At 39.8% G+C, this 18,687-nt stretch overlaps 3 protein-coding genes across 12 annotated transcripts in view; 2 read left to right on the top strand and 1 right to left on the bottom strand.

Annotated features, from left to right (window-relative positions):
- LOC124634535 (suppressor of lurcher protein 1-like) overlaps window positions 1-18,687 on the top strand; it is a 375,250-nt gene that overhangs the window by 68,408 nt on the left and 288,155 nt on the right. The window lies entirely within an intron of this gene.
- LOC124634533 lies at window positions 28-5,856 on the top strand. 6 transcript variants are annotated; one of them, XR_006984882.1, is made up of 3 exons: window positions 28-2,454; window positions 3,459-3,566; window positions 5,502-5,576. XR_006984882.1 is itself a non-coding variant. In XM_047170142.1 (2 exons), exons 1-2 carry the CDS (start codon window positions 518-520, stop codon window positions 5,648-5,650), a joined length of 3,198 nt encoding a protein of 1,065 aa, XP_047026098.1. In that variant the 5' UTR covers window positions 28-517; the 3' UTR covers window positions 5,651-5,856. The 6 variants fall into 6 exon arrangements, 4 of the variants coding, with proteins under 4 accessions (XP_047026098.1, XP_047026097.1, XP_047026100.1 ...); XR_006984881.1 differs by lacking the exon at window positions 5,502-5,576 and adding an exon at window positions 5,300-5,438; XM_047170142.1 differs by having other exon boundaries at window positions 28-3,566; window positions 5,502-5,856.
- LOC124634536 lies at window positions 12,500-18,199 on the bottom strand. 5 transcript variants are annotated; one of them, XR_006984884.1, is made up of 4 exons: window positions 16,803-18,199; window positions 15,693-15,829; window positions 14,711-14,826; window positions 12,500-12,868 (listed from the first exon to the last, which is right to left on the bottom strand). XR_006984884.1 is itself a non-coding variant. In XM_047170147.1 (2 exons), exons 1-2 carry the CDS (start codon window positions 17,127-17,129, stop codon window positions 12,575-12,577), a joined length of 1,731 nt encoding a protein of 576 aa, XP_047026103.1. In that variant the 5' UTR covers window positions 17,130-18,199; the 3' UTR covers window positions 12,500-12,574. The 5 variants fall into 5 exon arrangements, 3 of the variants coding, with proteins under 3 accessions (XP_047026103.1, XP_047026104.1, XP_047026105.1); XR_006984883.1 differs by having other exon boundaries at window positions 15,693-18,199; XM_047170147.1 differs by lacking the exon at window positions 14,711-14,826 and having other exon boundaries at window positions 15,693-18,199.

The raw sequence follows: 18,687 nt of genomic DNA, 5'->3' as shown, positions 1-18,687 counted from the left end.
TTAATTTCTTCGCATTAGAATTAGTGCAAATCATCTTTCAAAACAATTTTTTTTTTTCTTCCACCCGCATTGAATTTAGACTGTTACATCTTGCGTCATCATTCCATATCTCATTAGTGCTTAGTTTGGATCACCTTTAGTGTTCATTGTATTCATTTACATTTATCATTTATGCAATTTAAATTATTTTTACTGTGTTTTAACATGTCAATTTGTGTTTAGAGTGACAAAGCAATTTAATGCACATTTAAGCTCCTTGAAAAATTTTCATAGCAAAACACGCCTCTGCAATTTAGTCAAATAATTATTTCCGCAGCGTATTGCTACTACTTTTTTGCTAGGCTTTTTGCATTAAGCAACATATTGCCTTTACTTTTTTAATAGGCTCTTTGCGACAGTTAAGCGCCTGGACATATTTTAATAGCAAATCTCGCTTTGAATCTTTGTTTAAAATTTTCATCAGGCATTTAAATAGAAGTTAGATTACTGTTGTAGCTTTATTAAATAGTAACTAAATATGTCTGACATTAAAACGCTTATTAAAAAGCGAGCTGCGCTTAAGGCTAAGCTTACGCAGTTCACAAATTATTTAAATGTAGTCAAGTCTTGCGAAAAGTTAAGTGAGACTCAGCTCATTGAACTTGAACAACGGTTAATTGCGTTCGAAAATTCATATGAGAAATATGACACGTTACAGATCAGCCTGGAAGAAGCAGTGGAGGAACCCAGTGAGCAATATGCGGAACGCGAGGAATTCGAGAACTTGTACTACGCGCTGCTTGCTTCTGCGCGTCAGCTGGTCGGCAACGCTCGCCGGGAGTTGTCGGCGGATTCCGCGTCTGAGGTTGTATCTGGTACTTCTCACACACACAAACACACATCAGTTCGTCTACCCAAAATTGATTTACCTAAGTTTTCTGGCAGCTATCATGACTGGCTAGAATTTAGGGACACATTTATTTCCATCATACATAATAATGAGAGCATAGACAAAATAAACAAACTGCATTATCTTCGTGCTTCTTTAAAAGGCAGTGCCTCTCTCATTATTGACAATTTAGACTTTAGGTCAGATAATTATGACGCCGCTTGGAAGTTGCTCTGCTCAAGGTATGACAATAAGAGACTGCTTGTTAATAATCATGTTCAAGCCATTTTTAATGTAAACAGCATCAGCAGAGAATCAAGTAAGGCATTACGTCATTTAGTTGATACAGTTAACAAAAATTTAAGAGCTTTGTCCACTCTTGGTCAGCCTGTACAGTATTGGGACACTCTTATTATCTACATCATGACCAGTAGGCTTGATCAGGTGACGAATCGTGAATGGGAAGAGCACAGGAATTTGTTGTCTGACCCTCCAACGTTAGACATTTTCATTAATTTCATCAGTAATAGAGCTGACTTATTGGAAACACTAGAAGAGTCTAGACCTTTAAAATCTAGGTCTGAAGGCACTGCTGACAGTTATCATAGGTCAAAATCTTTTGCATTAACATGCGATTCTTCAAGCTTAAAACTATTATCTTGTCCCATGTGTAAGGAAAAGCACTTCATTTTTCAGTGCGACCAATTTAGAGCTTTACCTGTTCAGGATAGGATCAAGAAAGCTCACGCTTCAAAAGTTTGTCTCAATTGTCTTCGACCAGGTCATCACGCACAAACATGCAAATTAAGTCATTGTAAATATTGTCCTGAAAAACATAATACTTTGCTGCACACAGATAAAGAATCTCCTCGCACACAAAACATAGTTCTTTCTGCGAATCACTTAAATACTGCAAAGGTTGTATTACTGTCCACAGCGGTCGTGAAGGTGTCCGACGCTGAAGGCAACCTCCATGATGCCAGACTGTTGTTGGACAACGGAAGCACTGCGAACTTCGTAACTGAAGACTTCTGCCGCAAGCTACGTATCTATTCTTATCCCATTACATCTAATGTAAAAGGCATAAATGACCAGTCTTCGACTTGTTCACGTGGCTGTATAATTATAATTAAGGCAGGCCATAGTGATTTTGAGATAGAGTTGGATTGCTATGTCATATCACAAGTTTCTTCTTCTGTACCTAATACTTTTATTCATACAGATAACATTTGTTTACCTAGCAATATAGTTCTTGCCGACCCTAACTTTTATACTCCGTCTTCCATCGACATCCTTGTCGGAGCGGAAGTATTTTGGGGTATCATAGGCATGAATCGCATTCCGCTAGGGAAAAACATGCCTACCTTAGTAGACTCAAAATTAGGCTGGATAGTAACAGGCGTTGTACAGCAGCCTAATCATTCATTTCCTCACACTTCTTTTCTTACTCTTACAGACGATTTACGGCTGGGTTTGAATCGTTTTTGGGAGCTGGATTCAGTACATCCACAACACAAACAGACATGCGAGGAGCGATCCTGCGAAGACATTTTCGTAGAGACCACCTATCGCGATGCGGATGGACGGTTTGTTGTTACAATTCCTCTTAAAGAATCGCCTGACGTGTTAGGTGACTCATATTCAATGGCCAAGCGTCGCTTTCTTTCACTTGAACGTCGTCTGGCCAAAGACGCTTACTTAAAACAACTTTATGTCAGCTTCATGACCGAGTATATAGAGTTAGGCCATATGTCTGAATATAACAGTCACCTTAACATTACGTCTTCTTACTCTAATTACTTGCCTCATCATGGAGTATTGAACGAGTCAAAGTCTACAACCAAGCTTAGAGTTGTCTTTGATGCTTCAGCTCGTACTACATCAGGTAAGTCTTTTAATGACATTCAAATGGTTGGGTCTACTCTTCAAGATGACCTTCTATCCATATTGCTGAGGTTTCGCCAACATATGATAGTCGTAAGAGCAGACATCGAGAAGATGTATAGAGTTACTATCGTAAACGACATTCATAAACCTCTACAAAAGATATTATGGAGAGCAGAACCGACACATCCCTTAAAAACCTACACTCTAAATACAGTGACGTATGGCACTGCTTCTGCCCCATTCCTAGCAACTAGATGTCTCATGCAGCTTGCTCGAGAGTGTGATGATCCATCAACGCGCTCTACCATAGAGCATGACTTCTATGTTGACGATTACCTTTCTGGAAACTCATCTATTAAGGAAACGATAGACAAGTGTCGACATGTTATTGAAGTCCTTAAGTCTGGTAAGTATAACTTACGTAAATGGCAATCCAATTCACCTGATGTACTAAAGGCCATCTGTGAGGATAGAGTCGGTTCAGATTTCGTCACTCTTAGTGAAAATGAAACGTCGAAGACTCTAGGTCTACACTGGAGGTGCTCTACGGACACATTTTCTTTTTCTATTAGCGTCACTCCCAGTAATAGTACTACGAAACGTCAGATTTTGTCCACAATTTCCCAAATATTTGACCCGATCGGCTTAGTTGTTCCCTGCATAGTAGAGGCTAAGATTCTAATGCAGAATTTGTGGCTTACAGGTTGCTCTTGGGATGAACCCGTTCCTGAAGAGATTCAGCATGTTTGGAGTGACTTCCTACACACCCTTCCTCGTCTGAATGAACTGAACATACCCCGCTGGGTCACTTGTGAGTCAGTAGTGTCATTACAGTTGCATGTCTTTACTGATGCCTCGGAAAAGGCATACGGTGTGTGTATATATGTACGCAGTGAACTTGATAACGGCAAGGTTCACGTCCATCTTCTCACAGCCAAAAGCAAGGTTGCCCCAGTTAAATCTACGACCATTCCCCGCCTCGAACTCTGTGCAGCGTTATTGGGATCACGTCTCTACCTTAAGGTCCGTCAGTCACTAACATTGGAGTTTAACGAGGTATACTTCTGGTGCGACTCTACTATTGTGTTAGGCTGGTTGTCTGCATCGCCAACACAGCTAAAGACCTTTGTTCGACATAGAGTTACTGAGATACAGGAAGCTACTGCGGGAAGGCCATGGCTCTACGTTCCTTCACTTTCAAACCCCGCAGACCTCGCTTCACGTGGACTCAGAGCAGACAAACTAGTGTCGTCATCGTTGTGGTGGTCAGGACCTCAATATCTTCTTGAAGGTACATCTTGTTGGCCTCAATTTCCAACATCAAATAATCAGGACTTAAATCTTCCTGAAACAATTTCAACATACCATATTGACACTAGTAATTCAACAGAAAATCTTATTAATTCTTTATTTCCTAAATATTCTTCAGATCTTAATAAATTACAACGCATGATTGCATATGTGTTACGATTTTGTAACAAGTGCAGGAAACAGGCATCAGCGTACGGTGCACTTACTTCTTCAGAGTTAACCACTTCTTTACATATTCTTTGCCGCTTATCTCAGCAGGACTCGTTCCCTGAAGAGTACAATTTGCTCTCAGCAGGCAAAGAACTACCTGCTAAAAACAAACTGCTTTCCTTGTCTCCATTCTTTGACGCTAACTGTAACGTAGTTCGTGTCGGAGGCAGGTTGCATAACTCATTTTATGACTACAATGTCAAGCATCCCATCTTGTTGTCCAGCTCTAATGTTGTTTGCAAGTTGTTGTTCAATATGTTTCACTTACGTTTGTTACATCCAGGACCTCAGCTCTTACTTGCCACGATACGTCAACACTTCTACCCTATTGGGGGCAAGAACTTGGCTAAAAAGGTCACACATCAATGCGTGAGATGCTGTAGAATCAAGGCAAGCACTATCCAGCCCATGATGGGAAACCTTCCAGAGCAACGCTTGCACCTAGAGTTTCCGTTCTTGGATTCAGGCGTCGACTATGCTGGACCTGTCATGATAGCTGACCGTAAGGGACGAGGGTGTAGGCTCATTAAATGTTTCATCTGTGTTTTTGTGTGTCTAGCTACCAGAGCCGTACACCTCGAACTAGTGTCGGACCTTACAAAAGAGGCTTTCCTAGCTGCCTTAAACCGGTTTATTGCTCGCAGGGGGAAACCACGTAACATCTTCTCCGACAACGGTACAACGTTTGTTGGGGCTTTCAATGAGTTGGCTAACTTACTTTCACAGGACATGAACCTAAACTTAATTGATCCAGGCATTAACTTCTCATTTATACCTGCGTACACTCCTCACTTTGGCGGATTATGGGAGTCCGCAGTTAAATCTACAAAACACCACCTTAGGAGAGTTCTAGGTTTAACTAATTTAACCTTCGAAGAGATGGCAACATGTCTTATTCAAGTGGAGGCCATCCTGAACTCCAGGCCCTTAACTCCACTCTCCAACGACCCTTTAGACCTTACTCCGTTAACTCCAGCACATTTCCTGATTGGACGCTCACTCGTTATGTTGCCTCATCCACAGATCGAGAACACCAACATCTCCAATCTGCAACGGTTTCGACGCGTCGAATGTCTGAAGCAGCATTTTTGGAATCGTTTCTCTCAGGAATACATAGTGTGGCTGCAACAGAGAACGAAATGGCATCGGTCATCGGGAGAGCTGAAGGAAGGAACACTCGTCGTCATCAAAGACAAAAGCTTACCGCCTTTACTCTGGCTTCTAGGGCGCATCACTCGGGTGCTTCCTGGCAGAGACGGCATAGCAAGGGTCGCCGACATCCATACACGAAAGGGTGTCATACGGCGCGCCTTTAACACCATCTGCCCTCTACCTGTCGCTGTTGAAGACTCTTCAACGGGGGGAGGATGTTGAGTCACATACTCAATACCATCGCGCCGGGTGGAGCCACCGGCGACTGCACGAGCGACGAGCGCCGGCTGCCCCGCGCGCCCTTCACATCAGTCAGCTGTTGCACCGCTTCGAGCACGGCTGCGCTTACGCACTTCGTATTTTCCGTCGCGTTAATATTGTAACATATTGTAACAGTCCCTTATTTTATTATACCATTTTATACAGTCCACCAAGTTTAATTTACCATCCGAATCATCATCTAATACAACACATCACTGAGCTATCGTCGCGATCAGCAATGTAACTGAATCGAATTGGATTACTACGGTCCAAAATGCGGATTCCGAAATTCAACGAATCATTGGCATTTTAAGCGATCCAAATTTAGAAGATGTAACTGATATTAAAAACAATTATAAATTAAAAAACGGTAAATTATTTAGAGTGACTGCTGAAGGCGATCGGTGGGTTGTGCCTAAGGGCGTTAGGTGGCAAGTAGTGAAACAAAATCATGATGATATAGGCCATTTCGCTTTAGATAAAACTTTGGAGAAAATAAAACTTTATTTTTGGTTCCCTAAAATGAGACGTTTTGTAAAAAAATATGTTACGTCTTGTTTAGAATGCGCATATTCAAAAGCTTCAGCCGGTAAAAAGCCTGGTTACCTTAACCCAATCGTAAAAGTTAGTCAGCCATTTGATACCGTGCATTTGGATCACGTTGGACCTTTTGTTAAAAGTAGTAGGGGTAACATTTATATCCTTGTTCTCATTGACGCATTTACCCGTTTTATTTATGTAAAAGCAGTTCGTAATACCAGAAGTAATACGTCCATAAAGGTAATGCGCGAGTACATGGGTATTTTTGGTGTCCCGCGTAGAATTATAACCGATAGGGGAACATCCTTTACGAGTGATTCCTTTAAGTCTTTCACGACCGAGAAAGGTATTATCCATGTCCTTAACGCGGTTGCCACCCCCAGAGCGAACGGACAAGTCGAGCGTTACAATAGGGTTATAGTAGATTCGTTGACAGCTAAGTGTGCAGGGACCTCTGAAAATAGATGGGAAGAGCACTTACCCGAAGTTCAATGGGGAATTAATAACACCTTTAATAAAGGAATTAATAGAACACCTGCCGAGGCTCTCTTTGGTGTTAGACCCAAAGGTATTAGTGATAGCAAGTTGATAGTAGCCATTGACGAAGGTGTCACAACCAATAACAAAGAGTCTGATCTTACCACCATTCGAGAGGAAATTAGTAGTTTCGTTGCTAGTTCTCAACAGCAACAGAAGGAAAGATATGATAAAACGAGATCCAAACCTGTACAATATAATGAGGGAGATTTAGTTAGGGTAGAACGACAAGTACCTGCTACGGGTAATAGTAAGAAATTAATCCCAAAATTTCAAGGTCCTTATAAAATTACAAAAGTATATGAACACGATAGATATCAGATAGAAGATACCCCATTGACTAGAAAAGGTAATAAGAAATATTCCACCGTGGTTGCGGTTGACAAATTAAAGCCATGGCTCAACTTTTCTCGACCCAATGATAATATTCTGAGTGAGGAGGAGTCTGATTAGCTTGCATGTCAATTAATATTTACAGTTAAAATTTTAATAATATGCAGAACAAAGAGGTCTGCAAATGTATAAATATTTGAAGTAGTCAGGACAATGAGGCCTGTAACTACAATTAAAATTTGTGTGATACCCAGAACAATGAGGTCTGTGGTTTTAATAAAATCGAATGGGACAATGAGGCCCTCTATTTTTTTTACAGAGATAATTTTTTTTTTTAGTGTGCTTAGTTATGTAGTAGTCTCGTGTAAGGACACACTTAATGTCGGATGGCCGAATCTGTTAGCTATTTATTCTATTGTTACTATAATTTTTGTATTTTAATTGTAATAATATTGATTTAATTTTTAAATTGTTGAATTAATGGATTTGATTTTAAAATAAACTGTTAAAAGTTGTGAAACGATGACACTCGGTCGGCCGCCATCTTGTTGTTTACGTCTATAAATGCAAGCGGCACAGCAACCGAGTGTCATTCGTTACTTGAGTTCGTTACCTGTTCACATCAACGACATTAGATCTCGTAAGTACTTACTTTCTTTGTTTTGCGTCATTTATGCTGTTCTTTAATATTTACCTAATTACCTAATTAATTAAACTATTTATATTATATTGTATTAAACTATTGCAAATGGATCAATAAGTGTTATTACTTGCTTAGAAATATATAAATCATACCTGTATCTAAATGTTCTTTATCATCTCCTCAAATAAATAAACCTACTTAGTAATATTTGTATATTTTATTATTTTACCATCTTATCCCTTTTAAATTAAGGGGTCTGACATTAGTCATGAACCGTCATATTATGATCAATTACGCTGGCTCATTTTATGCGGAGGGCAAAGTGCTATAATAAATAAGTTTTTCTTCCTTGTCTGTATGGCCATTTACGCAAATATCCAGAAAATATAAATTATGGCATTGCTGACTAGCAAACCTGGCATTTACCTACAATATGATCTTTCCGTAGATACATATTATAAGATTATATTATACAATAGACTAGCCGCAAAGTGTAACCACGGACGTATTTTTAGCTTTGACAAGGGGGGTACATGAGAGAGTACATAAGAGGAGTACATATATATATTACTACGTACTACGTATATTTTTTTTTGTTACACAAGTAAGATGAATATGAATGGGGGGGGGGGGGGCGGGGATCCGGGACCTCCCCCCTCCTTTTTTTTTAGCGACGCTAAAAATCATCAAATGACCCCTCCCGCTGTGGGTTAGCAGCGGTGAGGGAGTGTCAGACTCTTACTGACTAAAAACAGTCGGGCCTTTTATTTACCAGGGCCGCGGTATCTCTTTCGAACAACCCGCCTTCCCGGCTCCCCCCCCCCCTATAGCAACATTTTTAAAGGACTTGAGGCAGCCAACTATTACTACGTAAAACAGAAGAATTTAGAGCCCTGCTTCATTAAGACGCCAATGGCGACGTCGCCGGCTACGTATCCAAGCAGTTAGTATTGAAATGTATGGAACCTAACTCACTTGGCGACGGTTTGGCAACGTCGCCAAATTGGAGGCGTGGCCATGAGTTACAGTTCCCTACGTGGCTTCTGGCTACCGTGGCAGCTTTGCGACGTGGCCACAGTAGCCACTATAATGTACACGGTAAAGCGCACCTCCCTCACACAGTCGCCAATGTGGTCGCCAGTCAGCGTGCAATTTCTTCAGCGACGACGTAAATTTGTTTTTGACAATTGACTGTCGAGACGCCATGGCCACTCGACTTGGCGACATTTGGATGCCAGAAGTAGCCAGACCTGTGCCGCTGGCGACACGTCTCCATGGCGTCTTAGTGAGGCATAAATCACCAAGCCACAATTATTAAGTGAGACTCAATGTGTGTTCCCCTGAAGATACTCAGAGGGTTGTAACTGAAGTAAGTGTTACTATCGCCTCTCTTGCCTCTCTTAAAGTGACAATTAAAAAGTGAATAGAGAAAGCAAAATATGTCTCTGTATGAAGATTCAGGAATTAAATAAATCATGCTATTCCTGACTGGCAAAACCAGGTATTTACCTACACAATATAACTCTATATAAGTTATCTTCCCGCGTATAAATCCCGAAGCCGTCATTATTAAGTGAGACGCAATGTGTGTTCCTCTGAAGGTACTCAGAGGGTTGTAACTGGGGTAAGTGTGACTATCACCTCTCTTAAAAATATGAGAATTAAAAAGAGAAAGAACACCGTAAGATGACTGACAAAACCTGGTAAATACCCACACAATATACCTCTATATAAGTTATCTTCCCGCGTATAAATCACCAAGCCGTCATTATTAAGTGAGACGCAATGTGTGTTCCTGTGAAGGTACTCAGAGGGTTGTAACTGATATAAGGATCACTAACGCCTCTCTTAAAATGACAATTAAAAAGTGAAAGAATAGAGACAGCAAAATATGTCTATATTAAGATTCAGGAATTAAAAAAATCATGCTATTCCTGACTAGCAAAACCTGGTATTTACCCACACAATATACCTCTATATAAGTAATCTTCCCACGTATAAATCACCAAGCCGTCATTATTAAGTGAGACGCAATGTGTGTTCCTCTGAAGGTACTCAGAGGGTTGTAACTGGGGTAAGTGTGACTATCACCTCTCTTAAAAATATGAGAATTAAAAAGAGAAAGAACACCGTAAGGACTGACAAAACCTGGTAAATACCCACACAATATACCTCTATATAAGTTATCTTCCCGCGTATAAATCACCAAGCCGTCATTATTAAGTGAGACGCAATGTGTGTTCCTGTGAAGGTACTCAGAGGGTTGTAACTGATATAAGGATCACTAACGCCTCTCTTAAAATGACAGTTAAAAAGTGAAAGAATAGAGACAGCAAAATATGTCTATATTAAGATTCAGGAATTAAAAAAATCATGCTATTCCTGACTAGCAAAACCTGGTATTTACCCACACAATATACCTCTATATAAGTAATCTTCCCGCGTATAAATCACCAAGCCGTCATTATTAAGTGAGACGCAATGTGTGTTCCTCTGAAGGTACTCAGAGGGTTGTAACTGGGGTAAGTGTAGACTCATTAAGTCATGCCTAATGATGTGCCGCTGTCTTAACTTACCCTCCCGCTTTACTATTCTATTAAATCACGTCTGCCCGGGTTTTGAGCGAAAAATATGACCCCGTTTCTGTTTATCATTTCAATGGCGGTGTGATTATTATTTTATTCGTTTCGGTGGTCTGGTTTTGGTTTAATTTTGGTGTTTGTTTAATTCTAGTGTACTTAGATTTTTTCAGTTTAACGGTCTTTCAGATACTAATACTAATATTTAACGGTCTTTCAGATACTAATAATAAATACTACACAAAAAAAGATTAGGTTCTGGGATTTTTTAAAGGGATCTATTTAATCAGTATAATCCGTTTACAAAATAAACGAGTGATTAGGTATGTACCTATATCTACAACTTGCATCTATAAAATTAAAAGCAATAACAATTTCTACTATAAATCCCCAACGACACAAACTTCGTTAGAAAATTGCAGTTAAAATCTAACATTAAAATGTTAATGCTGTTACAGTAATTACAAATGTGTGTTTTTATTCCCCACATTTCTGTCGGCGCGTCAACTGTCAAGGGACTGAGATACACGGAGTGTAAATGAGCAAGGAAGTTGTCGACTAACATAATGATGTACTGACAGAGTTGTGATATGAAGTTTGAAATATGTATGTAGGTAGACATATGTATAGTGGATAATTTGTGCGCTTAAACAGGTTAGTTAAGGTTGAACACTCGTAAAGTAGATGGATTTTGGATCATTATTTTATTTATCGGAGAAAGAGATTGGTAAATGAAGCGGTGAGACCTCAGCAAATGTTCTAAGTTACTGCACTGTTTAATTGTTAATAATTTAATTAATTTATATGATGAAACGAAAATAAACGAACGGTAGGTAAGTATATTTTATATGTTTCTATTAACCTTGATTCACAAATCCAAGAAACGACACAACCAATAAAATACCAAACAACACTCATTTCATTCACACACATAAAACAGATACAATCAGAGCACACTAAACCGTCTCCATTAAGTTCGCGAACAAAACGATCAGTCGTAACAATGTGCTTAACATTACAATACGCGATAATACCCCGGATCACACTTTACGTTCACTACGCGAAATTATCCATTTATTATAGCCATTAACAATCGTATCTCGGAGAATGGAAATGACGGTAGTTGCCATCACATGTATTTATGAACCTGACTGGGCTTGTTCCCACATGCTCCACGAAGTCCTTCCCAAAGGGTCCAAAGCGAAAAAAATAAATAGTTTAAAAAACTAAAAACACACTATTCGCACGCATTGTAATTTTTTGATTATCTTTATTTGTAATGACGTTTCTTAGCTAGTCATGTTTTGTCATCAGAATTTAGAGCGTGTGCAAAATTGTATCCTAAGCGAAGACCGGGAAATCAAATTAATATTCCAAGATTTTCTAACATACATAGTTACAAGTGAAGCTAATATAAGCGTGTCTAAAACAATTCTTTAAAAATTATAAAATCCTTCCTCCAAAAGATTTTATGTACCGAGTGTACCGACAGCACAATTTTATAGGGACGTTACTTCAGTTGGCGTATATTGTCACACGTTGTATGTCAAAACACCAACACAAAATAATAAAAAAAATGGTTTATAAGCGCTTTATTTGCTGACGTCTTTTAGAGCCATGTGGGAGGAATTTGGAGGTATATTTTAATTTATTTATTTTGTTATGTTAAAATTATGGACCCAAGTGGAAGAAATGTATGAAAATTTTACTAACAGAAGACAATGGGTTTGGAGTAAATGGGAACATACCACTGACTGTACCGTAGAGGACAGTCAATGAAGATTTAATTATAGTATTCTCTTTGTATTGGAGTGCATTTCGATGATCTCTGAATTGAATTAAGGAAAAATATTGCAGTTATGTGCATTTTATCGTCTTTATCGGTATTGTTCCCATGTTGGACAAAGGGTTGTAGTGATTCAGACTGAGGCTGCTGTAGGCATATCGGTGCTTTCAAGTTGATTTTTTTTGGTTCAAAATTAATATAATCAATAATATATTTCCACATATACGAGGTAAGAACTCGGTGCTAGGTGGCCAGTTAATAAAATGTCAACATGTTAAGTTTGACATTTTAAAAGCTTATTAAACAATAGTACCTTTAGGATTTCGAAAGACATTAGTATGACACCTGTTGCGACGATAGTTCAGCAGGTGGAGTAAATAATACTAGTGGACTGTATAACATGTAAATACGTATAATGACTTTAAAGTACAACAATTAAGTACATAAGAAATTAAAGTTTATAAGAATTAAAGAACGCGTGGGCGCGGCCGGTGCGCATAAGCAAGATTTGACCTCTGGACTCGGCGCATACGCGGCGAGCCGTTGCACCACGACGTCACAGTCGCCCCCACTTGTCGTGGACGCGGTTGAAGCGAGTGGGACGACTCAACATACTCCCCCCGTTGAAGTGTCTTCAACAGCAGTGGCGACGGGTAACGGGCAAATAGTGTTGAACGCTCGCCGAATGACACCCTTACGTGTGCGGATGTCGGCGACTCGTGCAATGCCGTCTCTACCAGGAAGCACCTTAACGATCCGTCCTAAAAGCCATAACAGAGGAGGTGAGCTTTTATCCTTAATGACGACAAGGGTTCCTTCTGTAAGTTCCCCTGACGATCGGAGCCATTTGGTTCGTTGTTGGAGCCACAAAATGTACTCATGTGAGAAGCGTGACCAGAAATGTTGCTTTAAACATTCGATGCGACGGAACCGCTGCAAGTTGTTCACGTGAGCGTTCTGGACCTGTGGGTGAGGCAACAAGATGAGCGATCGTCCAATAAGGAAGTGGGCAGGCGTCAAGGGAATAAGGTCGGAAAGGTCATCGGAAAGTGGAGTTAAGGGCCTGGAATTTAAGATAGCTTCTACTTGAATTAAACATGTTGCCATCTCTTCAAACGTTAAATTCGTTAAGCCAAGGATGCGTCTAAGATGGTGTTTCGTTGACTTAACCGCGGATTCCCACAAGCCACCAAAGTGTGGAGTGTAAGCGGGTATGAACGAGAAGTTGATACCAGGATCAATAACACTTAACCCTAAGTCTTGTGAGAGCAGGCTAGCCAGCTCGTTGAAAGCACCAACGAATGTCGTGCCATTGTCGGAGAAGATGTTGCGTGGCTTCCCCCTACGAGCAATAAAGCGGTTCATGGCAGCCAGAAAAGCCTCCTTTGTTAAGTCGGATACAAGTTCAAGATGGACGGCTCTCGTGGCTAAACACACAAACACACATATAAAGCACTTGATAAGTCTGCATCCTCTACCCTTACGGTCAGCTATCATGATGGGCCCAGCGTAGTCAACACCGGAATCTAGAAATGGGAATTCTAAGTGCAGACGCTGCTCAGGAAGGTTGCCCATGATAGGCTGTACGGTACTGGCCTTAATTTTGCAACACTTCACGCATTGATGAGTCATCCTTTTCGCTAAGGATTTCCCACCAATGGGATAATAATGGTGACGAATGGTTGTAAGAAGCAATTGAGGTCCAGGATGTAAAAGTCGTAGGTGATACATGTCAAACAACAATTTACAGATAATATGTTTACTTGCTATGAGAATAGGGTGTTTAATATTAAAATCATAAAAGGAATTGCTTAATCTGCCTCCAACACGAATTAAATTACAAGATTTATCAAAGAATGGGGAAAGTGACAACAATTTGTTTTTTGCTGGTAAGTCTTTCCCTGCTGAAAGAAGTTCGTACTCTTCAGGAAACGACTCCTGTTGGCAAAATCTTAATATGATATGTAATGCACTATTCAATTCTTTAGATGTAAGTGGACCAGGACAAATTGTTTGTTTTTTAATTTTAAAATTAATAAATTTAAGTAAGTATGCTGTAAAACGCTGAATTTTATTAAAATCTGAACATGTTGTAAATAATTTAGAAATGATGTTGTCGTTATGATTGGAGGTATTAATGTGAAAAGAAGAAGTTACTGTTTCTGGTAGATTTTGAATGGTATGATGCGATTCAGGAAATTGAGGCCAAGTAGATGAATCATTTAGTAAAAATTGTGGTCCCGACCACCATAGTGAAGAAGTAAGCAGCCTATCTGCTCTGAGTCCACGCGAAGCGAGGTCTGCGGGGTTTTCTTGTGACGGAACGTAACGCCAAGTTCTACCCTCCGCAGTTTCCTGAATTTCAGAGACACGATGGCGAACGAAGGTCTTAAGTTGCGTGGGTGAGGCAGACAACCAACCCAAGACTATGGTGGAATCACACCAGAAATAGACGTCGTCAACATGTAGTGTAAGTGACTGACGTACCTTCATGTATAATCTCGAACCCAACAACGCAGCACAGAGTTCGAGTCGGGGGATGGTCGTTGATTTGACCGGCGCTACCTTGCTTTTAGCAGTAAGAAGGTGTACGTGAACCTGACCACTAAGCGATACGCTGCGGAAATACAAACAAGCACCATACGCCCTTTCAGACGCGTCGGTGAACACATGCAACTGCACAGACGACGATAGTTCACACGTGATCCACCGAGGTATCCTGAAATCATTTAAAAAAGGTAAGCTATTTTGAAAGCTGTCCCATGAAAGCTGAATATGTTCGGGAACAGGCTCATCCCAGGAACACTTTGCAAGCCACAGTTGCTGCATGATGATCTTGGCTTCCACTATGCAGGGAACAACTAAGCCAATGGGATCAAAAATCTGAGCAATGATAGACAAAATTTTACGTTTTGTGGCAATGTTACTGGAAGTTGCATTTGACATGGAGAAAGAAAAGGTATCTGATGAGCACCTCCAGTTCAGCCCTAATGTGTAGGGTAATGCTAAGCGGCGCTTAGCCATGTTATAGGAATCACCCAAAACGTCAGGGGATTCCTTAAGTGGTATGCTAACTACGAAACGTCCATCCGCGTCACGGTAAGTGGACTTCAAAAATAATTCCTCACAAGAACGCTCTTCACGCGTGAGTGTATGTTTTGATGAAACTGAGTCTAGCTTCCAAAAACGGTCTAAGTCTGCCTGTAAATTATCAGCCATCAAACATAAATGAGAAGACGAATTTGACTGCTTGATGACTCCTGATAACAGCCAACCCAACTTGGACTCAAATAAAGTAGGCATGGATTTACCTAACTCTATACGATTAGTACCCAAAACGTTCCAAAAGACTTCAGCACCCACAAGAATATCTATCGGAGATGGAACGTAAAACTGAGGGTCAGCCAGAACTATATTGGTCGGTATACCTATATTGTGCACATCAATATATGTATTTGGTACAGACGATGAAATTTTGGACATGACGTAACAATCAATATCGATTTCATAGTCACCATTGATCGACTTTAATGAAATTGAACAACCTTGTGTACAACAAGAGGATTGATCATTAATGCCTCTTACCTTAGACTCGACTGTATAGGTGGAAATATTAAGTTTACGAGCCAACTCCTGTGATATAAGGTTAGTCGTACTCCCGTTATCCAGCAGGATTCGCGCGGTGTGAGCGTTGCCTTCAGCATCCGACACATTCACCAGCGCTGTGGAGAGCAAGACAACTCGAGATGTAGAAAGGTGATTGACAGAAGCTAAGGTACTAGTTGTTTGGTTAGGAACAACGGTATCGCGATCAAAGTGCAACAATGTATTGTGCTTCTCACGGCAATACTTGCAGTGACCCATCTTACATTTATAAATATTATGACCTGGTCGAAGACAATTTAAGCATACATTGGAAGTTTGAGCTTTACTGATGCGTGATTGTACAGGCAAGCTTTTGAATTTATCGCATTGAAAAATGAAGTGATCTTTTTGACACATTGGACATGATAAAGGACTGCGAGACGTTTCACTTGAACCCGAAGAATGTTTATATTGTTTAATATTGTTGACATGTACACCTTCGCCTTTAGTAAACAATGACTTGGATTCCTCAAGCGTTTCTAATAAATCAGCCCTGTTACGAATGAATTCAATAAATACAGCCAATGTTGGAGGTTCTGACAATGAGTTCCTGTGCTCCTCCCACTCTCGGTTTGTCACCTGGTCAAGTTTACATGTCATTATATAAATGATCAGTGTGTCCCAGTACTCAACAGGTTGACCCAGTGTAGATAATGCTCTTAAATTTTTATTTGTGGTGTCAACAATATGTCTTAATGACTTACTTGATTCCTTGCTTATGGAGTGCACATTAAAAAGTAATTGAACGTGGTTGTTAACCAGCAACCTTTTATTATCGTACCTATCACAGAGCAACTTCCAGGCAGCGTCGTAGTTATCAGATCTAAAGTCAAGATTGTCAATAATTAAGGAAGCACTACCCTTTAAGGAGGCACGAAGATAATGTAATTTATTTATGTTATCTATGCTGTCGTTATCGTGTATTATAGAAATGAAAGTGTCTCTAAACTCTAACCAATCATGATAGTTGCCGGAAAACTTAGGAAGGTCAATTTTAGGCAAACGGATAGAATTATGTTTGTGTGTGTGCTTAGAACAAGAAACATCAACCTCGGCTATGGAGTTCCCTGAAGCTTGCTTGCGAGCATTGCTGATCAGCTGACGTGCTGCAGCCACCAAGCTGTAGTACTGCTTTTCGAACTCCTCACGCTCCGCATATTGCTCGCTAGGGTCGTCCACCATCTCTTCCATGTCGGCCTGTAACACGTCGTATTTATCATATAGATTTTCGATAGTATTAAGTCTATACTCAACCTCAACAATCTGAACTTCGCTCAACTGTTCACATGACTTAGCAATGTTTAAGTATGAAGAGAATTGCGTAAGCTTTGCTTTAATTGAAGCACGTTTCCTCATAAGGCTTTTAATGTCAGACATTTTAAGAGAAGGCGATAGATTTTTGTAATGAAGCACTAAGGAAATATATAAACTAACAGCAAGTTAAACCCTTCTAATAAAATAATAGCAACGAGTTGCAAGATAAAGTGCACGAGCAAGATTGTAGCAGAATGTGTATTGCTATTTAAAAATGCAAGGCGTTTGTGCACTGATATAATCGCTGCGTAATGTTAACGTTACAAAATAATACTTATTCGATTTTGGCTGAAATATAAAACGACACTGCAATGGATATGATTAACTTATAGTGAAATGAATGAATGAAGAGATGAAACAGTTGAAATAAATGGTAAAATGGGATGAAATATGATGAAATAATGTGGAGATGACTTGCAAAAATGTAACACCGTTCTTTAATTATTATGAGGTAAAAAATGAATGAAATGCAGGATATGGATGATAATGAATATGATTATGATGATGAGATGATTAAATAAGGAATTGGAACGAGCTCACTGTTTTCCGGTGCAAACCACTGATGATGACTGTGCCGAGGAGTATTCTTGTCAGATATCTCAATGCACGACGACAATCCGAACACGTGTATTTGCTGTCCGTTATGATGACGAATGATGAGTAGCCCAAATTCCGTTTCTTCTCGTGTCAGTTGGGTGACGTCAGCTAAGACGGCCGAAAAGTCTCAAGCCGTGCCGATATATCACGACGTAACAATGTTCACAGCGAAGAAACTTGATAATAATCACTGAGTCACTCGGTGACGTGTACGATGTCCTCCAAAGTCCTTTGTCTTCTTTGTCCAGTTCAATTTTTCTTGGGAGAAGGACCATATGTTGCGACGATAGTTCAGCAGGTGGAGTAAATAATACTAGTGGACTGTATAACATGTAAATACGTATAATGACTTTAAAGTACAACAATTAAGTACATAAGAAATTAAAGTTTATAAGAATTAAAGAACGCGTGGGCGCGGCCGGTGCGCATAAGCAAGATTTGACCTCTGGACTCGGCGCATACGCGGCGAGCCGTTGCACCACGACGTCACAGTCGCCCCCACTTGTCGTGGACGCGGTTGAAGCGAGTGGGACGACTCAACAACACCATAATTGTGAAAACTGTGATTTTAATCAACTAAAGATTGGTGCAAACAACAGAAAAAAATAAATTGTTTCATTGCTAGTAATGTACGTTCCCCGCACAACTGTTGAAACAAGCAATTGGTTGTTACAATATTACTACTGCAGAACTTAATTAAATTTCCAACCGAGTTGAATGGTGTTGAGTGTGAAACAAGAATGTACAGATTTTTCACTACAATTTTCGTTTTCAATACAATTTTCGAACTCATTTAAGTTTAAATGTCCGTTATAATGCAACTTATAAATCTTTTGTGTTAATTGTTTACTGAAATGAGTAAATTACGGATACATTAATTTAATGAATAAATCATTATCAATTAAACGCTTGTATGGATATGTTATTTTTTCTACTAAAACCGCGCATAAGCTATGGTTCAAAGCACAGATCAACCAATATCTACCATTACAGCAGTGTCCGTCTTTTGTTTTCCGTTGTAATG

The sequence above is a fragment of the Helicoverpa zea genome, chromosome 11 (genome assembly GCF_022581195.2).
Source record: "Helicoverpa zea isolate HzStark_Cry1AcR chromosome 11, ilHelZeax1.1, whole genome shotgun sequence".
NCBI lineage: Eukaryota > Metazoa > Arthropoda > Insecta > Lepidoptera > Noctuidae > Helicoverpa > Helicoverpa zea.
The sequence above is the reverse complement of the archived record's forward strand: the minus strand, read 5'-3'. Positions and strand labels throughout refer to the sequence as shown.